The 9712-nt window shown below is 41.3% G+C and overlaps 1 protein-coding gene across 2 annotated transcripts in view; it reads right to left on the bottom strand.

Moving 5' to 3' along the window:
- Nucleotides 1-739: 739 nt before the first annotated feature.
- Nucleotides 740-9712, bottom strand: part of LOC131882641 (uncharacterized) — a 12670-nt gene continuing 3697 nt past the window's right edge. For both annotated transcript variants that reach the window (XM_059229855.1, XM_059229854.1), the window contains 2 exons: nucleotides 7528-7888; nucleotides 740-1720 (listed from right to left, as the gene is read on the bottom strand). In XM_059229855.1, the coding sequence (XP_059085838.1) occupies nucleotides 999-1720; nucleotides 7528-7888 (1083 nt within the window). In that variant the 3' untranslated portion in view covers nucleotides 740-998. The remainder of the gene's footprint in view (nucleotides 1721-7527; nucleotides 7889-9712) is intronic.

Below are 9712 nucleotides of genomic sequence, written 5' to 3'. Positions count from 1 at the left end.
TGCACATTTCTTGGGCGAATTGCAGAAATCCTTGAATTTCACTTCGGTGATGCGAAATTTTCGAATTGCATGCCATGAAGGGTTGTCACTTGGTCAATGGTTTCGGCAACGTGAATACAGTGACCAGTGCTGAGAGGGTCATAGATTCATTTGTCAAAGCCATTACTTCCAGATGTCAAAAAAAATCACTCAAACGATTTAGCACCAACTACGTACCGGTCAGTTGACAAGACGTAGTCTTCATAAGCGTAAAAAAGTAAGTCTTCCCACATTGCCCCCTTTTCTTGTGTGAAGATTGTATTAAACGCAGGAGTTGATCACCAAGATTATAATCTAGGTTTTGAATGGGATCAAATTCTTGGTATCGTTTTGGGTTCAAGGTAGATTGATATCTGAAGAAAAACGGACTGCTATTCACAATATTCTAAAATGAAAGTACAATCAGATGAAAGTCCTCTTACCAGATGAAAGTTTTCAAGTTTTTTGTCAAATTATAACTTTTGGACGTCATGAAATAACGCTTTCATGTCTATTTATGTCCTTAAACGGTCTAGCAAAACACAGTCGTGCTTTCAATCTGGGAACATGCATAAAAGCATTTCATGTAACGGACGGCCTGCTGAATTGAGGTTGATGAAAAAATCAACCGGACGTTCTGATTAACCTTTCTTTTTCCTAACTGCTTTTTCGTTGATCTGAAGCTAACGAGTTTATGTATCTTACAAAAAATGGCATTACCCGCGTAATGAGATATATTTCTTTAAATATCTGTATAAATGACCAAAGGCCCCCCCCCGATAGCGAGATATTTTTTGTCATTCACTTCTATTGGTAAATTTAAAACATAAATTTCTTGAAAATGATCTATAGAAGAATCATGGCTTGTTACACTAGCAAAGCAATGTGATTTATTTATAGCGTAGGTACCACGGATGATTTGGAGAGCTTCAACTCGTTCACTGAATTATGGTTAAAACATAAAACGCTAAATCAACCTCTTAATGGTACATTCTGTGCGAGAAATAATCGACTCTTTTCGAAGAATTGGTCATCATAATCTCAATGACAAAAATCATGCCGCCGATTACGTATCCTGCTACCAAGAGGATTATGGAGGTCCACAACATTTCTAAACTCATCCTCAAATTGTCCGATGATTCATATTGGGCTGTCGACCCATATGAAGCAAGAGCCTTAATTGGGATAGGCTTGTTCAAAAACATTTTGTATAAGCCCAATTCATGATATGTGTTAAACCACTTATTGATATCCGAAGTGTAAGGAGAGAACTTAGTCAACCGAAGACACATGTAAAAGTTGACCAAGCTGTCGTCTGATATCCTAAGATGGGGAAATCCCAAGGTGTCTTGCAACAGATATGTGTAAAGGATGTTTTCTGCTGTGGCCAAATATACGTCTCCATCCTCTAACACAGCCTTTTTAACATGAGCTTCAAGCAACTCGGCCTCAACTGGATAGTACCATTTGTCTTGTTCTTTCACTCGACGAAGGACCTCGTCAAAAGCGGGCGAAACTGTGAGTTGAAGAAGGAAGGATAGAATGTGATCAATATGTACAATCTTGCCATAATTAAGAACGTCCTCGTGACTGTTAATCTCCGGCTCTAAATTGGGTGCAATCAGATTCGTTCGGAGATTGGAGGTGTAGAAACTCACCACAAGGAGGGCAAAGACTGACCAAAACAGAGTCGCAAGTTTACCTAGAGATGTAAAAAAAAATGCTTCACCATCTGATATCATAGTTCGTATCATGGAACTTAGATTGAGAAAGTTGCCCCAGGTGCCAACGGAAGATGTAAGTCATTGACGTCGTAATCTTGTACTTTAAGCACACGAAGGAAGTGAGTGAAATCACTCTCAAACCGGCGTTTAAGACACTCTTTTCCTTCAATTTATCAGTGCATCACTATAACTTTTTTTCTATTTTTAAATAGTCCGCAAATCTTTGGTACCTTGATCTTTATAGAAATCGAAATTGAAAAGACTTTTACGAAAAGAGCATTATTTGGATCATCCAAAGTCTGTCGTGTGATCTTGCTCACCCTTGTCCCTAGGGACCAACATTTAGGTATATGGTGCATCCTAATTAGCAAAGCCTGGACAACGTGATAGGTTAAAAATAAAGAAGAGCGGAAGCATATTTGTTATCAAGACAATATCGTCTGTAAACAAAGTCTATTGTATCAAGGGCTTATCGCAGGTCGCACAGTTGACTAGAGGGGGGCCTTGGCCAAGGCTTTTGCAAAGGCTTGAGCTCTCTTCTTGTTTGCCTTTTTCCAAAGGTGCGTAAAACTAATGTGTTGGCCCCCGCTCAAGTGCTGTTTGATGGGACCTGCCGTCTTGGAACGGGTGCACCTGATATTGCCTCCCTTGTATCCATTCAACGTAGGCTGTGCCCAGTGCACTTGTGGAAAATCCATCAGATCGAAAGACAAACTGCAAGTCGGAGTGTTTTCAACCGACGAAGATGGGCTTCCAGGTCAGCCGTGACCATCTGATTTGCACCCAAAACCATGCACCAATTTCAATTTACAACGATCGACATGACATATAGCTCACATTCAAATTGGAAATGTTGGACCTTGTGTACCATACATGTTAATGACAAAAGTCTTTCGTTTTATCATCTAAACGTAGTGACAACACCGAAATGGGACCGTTTGTAATAAAAAGCTGGGAAAGTTTCTTAGTTTTAGCTCAGCATTTCAATAATGTTAATACCCCCCAGTAACTATATTTGAAATAACCAAGCAAAAAGTACAAGTGGTCTTCAGGGGTCAGATTTTGAGTTTTAAAGTTAACGTGATGTTGCACTTGGGATGCAGAGTCTTCAATTGCATAAAAAAAGAGCCACCTTGACAAACTGAAGTTTACCCTTTTTTGGTCTAGTATTTAGGCTAACTTTTGGGTGGGACAGAGAAATTCTTTAACCCAGCCCAAAAAGTGTTACCAAAGGCTAAACTGACCAAAGCCTCTTGGTTAGGGACAAAGCAGTTATTTGAAGCATACAAGAACATAATGTTTAGGTGCTTATGATGGGCTCAAATTGTAAATTTCATCAAAATAGTGGTAACACTCAATGGAAACGCAAAAAGCAAATTTCAATTCTGGTTAACACCAAAAGATGTCGGAGATTTCCCGATTGCGTAATTTTTAGGTGCATGTAGACACCCTTAATTGTGATACGCCTGACGTTGTTCTTACGTAATCTTATTCGACCGATCTGATTAGTTGTCAATTTTCGATGAACCTACCAAAAATAGTCATCTCTTGCAACACAACTGAATGCAATAATCCCAATTGTTTTCCATGCAACAATACATGGGTGCACGTCATCTTTGAGTTCCCCACAAAAACAAAGGCTTATGGGAAACCTGGGGTACTTCTAAATACAATGTATCCTGGAGTCCCCCCCAAAACAACTTTTACTGTTCATTCAAAACTGTCCCCTTACTTCTTGTGAAGATAGAGAACCACTGAACGCGTGTCTGGGGTTGGTTAGCAATTATTAAGTAGAAGGTACGAGTACACGTGCAAGGTTGTTTGACCCTGTAAATCGTATTCAAGGAGCATTTACATGTACCCCTGGTGGTACTCTCAATTGATTCTCGTGAAAATTACAGACTCAATAAATTTGGGACTAGCGAAAGGGGTTTTCGTTGCATATGAAGTAATTGTTGTGACAGGCCAATTTGAACTAAGTGTGATTTAGGTGTTGTTATTCATGAATTTAAGTGCATAACCATCAAATACTTTCATGGTTTCAGTGTTTCAAAGGTATTCCGAATACGCTCCCAACCCCCCATTCGATCCTCGACTGACGTCCTCTTGTACCTCCTTCAAAACGGCCCTGAAGAAGCTGGATTTCTGTTCCTTTCGAGTCTTGTTTTGACGTCGTTCACAAGAAAGGCCACTCATGTGTCAATTTAGTCGGCTGCTGTTCTATACTAGTTAGTCATTCGGACATTTAGGCAAGCGCTGGTACCAGCAAAGAAACTTGCCTACCAATGCCAGTGATGCAAATTTGGCTTTTCGAACTGGTTTTGACGAAGCTGACCATTCCTCATAAAGTAATGTGAAAGAAGGGTCAGCTTCTCAAGAACGTGTTTGAAGCCCCAAACTTGCATCGCTGACACTGGTACCAGCAAACAAAGGAACCTGCCAGAGCTTGCCTAAATGTCCCCATAGTCCTCTCCTCCCCTTTTCCCCCCCTTTGTCTCTTGCCTATACCCTCTATACACTCTTACGTGTTATGGGTGGCCATGCAATAAACAATAATCAATCAACAATTTTAATAATCCAGGTTTGTGGAAAATAGTTTCATGGGGCTAGACAATTTATGCATCACACAAAGGTGCACAAATTCATGACGTTTGATATCCTCTTCCAAAATATAGCCCCAACAATAACATCTGAGATAATCTCCAATCCCAGGCCATCTACCATTCTTGTATCATTAAATAGTATAGACGAATCGTAGAAACATTCAATTATTAATCAACTTCAACTCAGGTAACTTTTAAGATGACTTGGTGTTCTGTTGCAAAAGTAATTAAATTATTCCAAAATCTATCCCAAACATCAAATCTGAAGTAAAGTCCATTCCCAGGCCCACCTACCATTCTCATATCATTGAAATGTTTCGGCAAACCGTAGATATATTCAAACAATCAGAATTTTTTTTCTCATGTCGCACTTTAGATGACTTCATGTTATGATGCAAAAATAATCCAGGTTAGGTGATTATATGTAGTTATATGGAGCTAGACTATTTATGTAGTACCCAAATATGTACCAATTTATGACGATTGACAACCAAATCATCTTGCTTATGGCTAAGTGTATGAACGATTCCTGTTTCAGATTTGAAACCAGGTCCAGTTCTTCTAATCTTTCTACAATCAACAGCCAATGTTCATCTCTGAATTTGAACATCGCCAGACCGATCTTTTTGGCCGGTCTCACTCTAGAGCAAGCTGAATTTTGAGTAATGGTCGACCCTATCTCGAGAACATGATGATCTGACAGATTACTAAGCGTCACATGGACATACTGGATCAGATCAGGGTCATTGGAAAAGACCAAGTCGAGAACGCTATTCTCTCTAGTGGCTACACCAACATGCAGAGAGAAATTGTGCAAGATCGCAAACTCCTCCACCTTTTCGAACAACTAAGATGTCGATTTCGAAATGGGAAAATACCCATCAGGGCAAGCCTCCCACTCTATGACGTTAGCCGGAAAATTGAAGTCCCCTACAAAGAAAACTTTTGAGCAAATTGCCGGATCCCACTCATTTCCAGTGGATTAGAGAGCTGACATTAAAGAGCTTACTGAACAAGAAGGGGGTCTATACATTGTTACAATCGACAGATCAAGCCCTCGGATATGACAAACTAAGACCTCTACTTCTCCATTCGACATTGGTACATGACTAATGTGCAAATCATTCCTAACATATAGGCATACGCCCCCATGTGTGAATATGGGATTACCAGGGCGTATCCTATCACAACAAAGTAAGTTGAAACCAATTTTGGTTAGTTCTTCATCTAAGACTCCTGGCCGAAGCCAGGTTTCTGTTATAGAGATGAATGAAATCTCTCTCTCAACGACTAGTTCTTCAAAGATCTTAACTTTTGTGTTGTTTGTCGCAAGATCTTGGACAACCCCCTCAAATTGTAAAAAAATCCTTTATCAGCAAAGCTAAGTTCTACTGGAGGCAAAGCATGATCTAATGCAGACGGTTGGTTTTGGGAAATGGGTTGGGCAGCTACATTCGAATAGGAACGTATTTTGGGATTAGGGGTGGAGCAAGGAATATTAGGGAGGAGGGTTTTTATAGGAATAGGGGTGGATTGGGTATTTGAAGGAAGAGGAGGGAATTGGGAGAGAGGGTGGGGGGTAGGAGGAGAGGGAGGGAGGAAGTTAAATGGGTTAAGGAAGGGGGTGGAGGTGGGATTAGGTTAAGGAATAGGCTCAGCTCTAAAACTACGATTTTGAGCTATCCTATTTCTCACCTTCTTTGCGTCCCTTCTTCGAGGACAAAGGTATACCGTACATTAAAGCACGTCTTAAGTCTCATGGACTGACGGCACATGTACGGGTGAAAAAAAAGGACAACCTACCTTTGAACATCCCTTCTTACTATTGTACTTCTCAAGGCCGAACTTGAGAAGTTTTTGACACCATTTAGGAAGGTCAAACTGACAGCCTTTTCCTTCTTCAGGACAAGGCTGCTTCCGGTAAACAGGACAGACTGTTTTGTCTAAAACTTTTCCTGCCCTTCTTAAAGAGGAGGTACTACTTCAACCTCTACATTGGTCAAATCAGTCGACTTCCTGAGCCTGTTCTTCAAGCAGCACCCTGGTTTTATTGACTCAAGCAACTATATATATAACTATATATATTATAACTCTATAATAAAGGGCTTATTGACTACGGAAGGATCCTTCTCAGCTAAGACCAAGTCCAAACATTGTCTAGCCTCCTTGCTGACTTTTCCAAAAAATAGCTTCCATCATGAATGCAAAGGAGCTATCAATGAGCAGCTAATTCAAGAGACCAAGAACTGTCAAGGACCAATACAAATAAACTAAAGAACTACACATAACGATTTGGAACTAGAAATACTATACTATAAATCAGAGAGAAACTGCTAAAGCTAGACATAAACGAGCAATAAACGTATTAGGTTTTAAAGCCAATTCTAATTCGTTGGTCGATCGAATAATATATATAAATAAAAGTCAAGTAAAATGAATAATCTTCTCGTCTTGAACTGCTGGGATTCCAATCCCAGTAGCGGTAAGGAAGTCCGCAAAAAAAAAGTAATTACGTCTTACCAAAGAGCCGTGAAAAACCAAACCTAATTGATTGAATGAATGGCAATTCCCATTCATTCATCAACACACAAACAACACGAACACTACACGTGCACAGCAACCAAGGAGCAACAGAGGAAGTCACACCTGGGTTCGAAATTCCTGGGAGATAAGAACAACAACAAACTAAATGCGACTGTTCTCAACTCCAAAACAGGAAAAAAACAGGAATGGCTTAGATTCGATCATTCGGTAATGCCAGATCCTCTGTTACCTTATCAATATGATTTCATACAGTAATTCTCATCTTATGCATGAGCTGAAGTGTCCTGTGTCAAGTCTAATTATTATTCCTTTTTAACAAGTAATAGTTTTGTGTAAACTTATCATTCAGCCTGTCTCTTACTCATTATTCATCCGAGGGAGGGCTTTGCTTTGAGCCAGTCCCAACAATCCAGTCCCAAAATTGAAAGAATTGTTCAGAAATTGTGGAAAACAGGCCAGTTTTTTAAGGTCGTACCTTGGAGTCAGGGGCTTGCACGTTCACCGATATGAAAATACTCTGGGGAAAGTGGTGAGCGGATGCTCACTCTGGGTAACGTCCAAGCCTTAACTCAGAAGTATGAGCGGTTGGAAAACTCGCTTAAGGATACGTTTAAACCTATATGCACGAATTTACATACCTGCAGACCAAGTAGGAAACCAGCTGATTTTATCTGGTTCCACAAATGTGGTGAAAGTTAGCAAGAAAAAATCGACAGGGTTCCCAGGGTTGTTGTATAACGACTTGTCTTTGATTTTGAACTTGTATACATAGAAAATGAGCTGAAATGTGACGGCGAAGCACCCCAAAGTGGTGAACACCGCTATCCAGCCCAATTGGTCGAACCCACGAGTCACATTTCCAAATGCAACGGTTTTTTGAGGAACTCTAGTTGTGTACCGCAATTGCGAAAAGAGAAGGTAGTACGAGAGGTCAAAGAATATATTATTGTGGTAAAATTGCAATCCCGGAATAGCGCCTTGAAGTGTACCCCGGTACACCTGAAATCAAAGAACAATAACTCTCGTAAACTTATGCAAGTTTGCCATCTCGTTCAGGTCGTCTATTTTTTGTTTCTTGGAATTTTGTCTTGCTCAGAAGACACGAGCTTCAAAACGGCAACTTTGGAATCAAACCGAGATTGTTCAATGTTCTCTTCAAGTAAAAACCAAAGACTAATTAACGAGTTCTGATTGAACGAGAATCGATATTTATATGTTTGGGTTTTTCTTGTCGGGCCTTCTTTCATTCAGAATTTCCCGCCCTTTTGGTTATGACCAATCGGGGGAAGAGGCGGGAAAAAATCCGGAAAAGGAGTGTGTACAAAATAAGAGCGAGAAGAAAACAAAGGCATGGGTACTGAACAAGAAAAAGAAGTGTAAAAGGAGAATAAAAACCTACGTTTAAAATACAGTCCATTAATATCATTGGTGACGGGAGATCGTCGAAACATCGTGGTCCTTCGAGCCGGATCTAATACCGGATTCCTGGGAGTGGGTGGATTGTCATCAAATGAAGAGGGAGTGCCAAGAATCTGCGATCACCTAAGAAAGTGAAACAGACCTCACCCCTCCAGAAAGATGACGGAACCCCAGGACGGAGAGGTGACCCTTCGGACTGAGGAAGAAGCCGAGGACCCCCAGAATCCAGACCTAATCGATCTAGGCAAAAGAATGGCTGCTGTCAAGAGGCTGATCACCGCCCAGATCAAAGTGATCCAAGAAATGATGGGATCGGCCGAAATCATCTCAAGAGCCAGGATTTGCTTCAAGAAGAACGCCCTTGCCCTATCATCCTTAGGTAGCTAACCTTTTGCTTGTCAGCTGACACTGTTTTCGAGGCCCTTGCAACCGAGCTGCCGCAGGCTTGCGCCGCGGCCTAGGCGCCCCCAGGCCCTTGCAGCCGAAAGGTTGGGTTAGGTCAGGTCAGGTTAGGTCAGGTTAGGTTAGGTTAGGTCAGTTTAGGTTAGTTTTTCTTATCTTTAGCCATCTTTGTTCAAACTTCCAGAACAACAGCTGAAGCAAAAGGTTAGCTACGTAAGGACCATACTAGAGGACCTGGAAGACATCATCAAACCCTTCAGAATATCCGATGTGGCAGAGGATGAGTTGCAAAGGATAGAAGATTACTTCGCCGCGGAACAGGACCGAGTCATGTCCATGGTCGCAGATGTTCAAGACCATTTGGAATCCAGAGCGGATGAATCGTCCACAAAATTCGAATCAGATCAGACTCAATATCGTCAGCTTCAAGCCGAGGAACGTGAGAGATTGCGAACCCAGATCAAAAGGAGTCAAGCTCATACTGAAAAGGTAGTTCAAGATTTGAACGCCACCAGAGGCAAGGTGGAGGAATTGAAGTACAAATTAGAACAACTTGAATGGGGAGAACGAAAAGAGGATTTCAGGTTCGAGAGACAAGCGGAAAATCTGAATACAAGCTCAGATCTCAAGACCTCATGGATGTCTCACCCAGGCCCTGGAACCGGTGGACAAGGCGCTCAGAGTTCCCTGAAGACAGAGATGATGGTTTATAACGGGAAGCCGTTGGATTTTCTAAGTTGGAGTAATATGTTTCATTCTCTGGTTCACTGCTCAAACAAATCAGCCCAGAAAAGATGGCATTACTTAGAGCTAGCCTTGGACCCGCTTGTTAGAAGGTGATAGAGGGTCTTAGCAACACTGAGGAACATTATTATCAGGCGCTGGTCGTCATTTACCGGCGATATGGCAACGGAAAAATCATCCGAAAGGCTCACATTCAAGCCATTCGAGATCTACCTTCAGTGCGGCCCCATGATTCGGAAAGCTTTGCGCACTTTGCGG

The sequence above is a fragment of the Tigriopus californicus genome, chromosome 6 (assembly GCF_007210705.1).
Source record: "Tigriopus californicus strain San Diego chromosome 6, Tcal_SD_v2.1, whole genome shotgun sequence".
Classification (NCBI taxonomy): Eukaryota; Metazoa; Arthropoda; class Copepoda; order Harpacticoida; family Harpacticidae; genus Tigriopus; species Tigriopus californicus.
The sequence above is the reverse complement of the archived record's forward strand: the minus strand, read 5'-3'. Positions and strand labels throughout refer to the sequence as shown.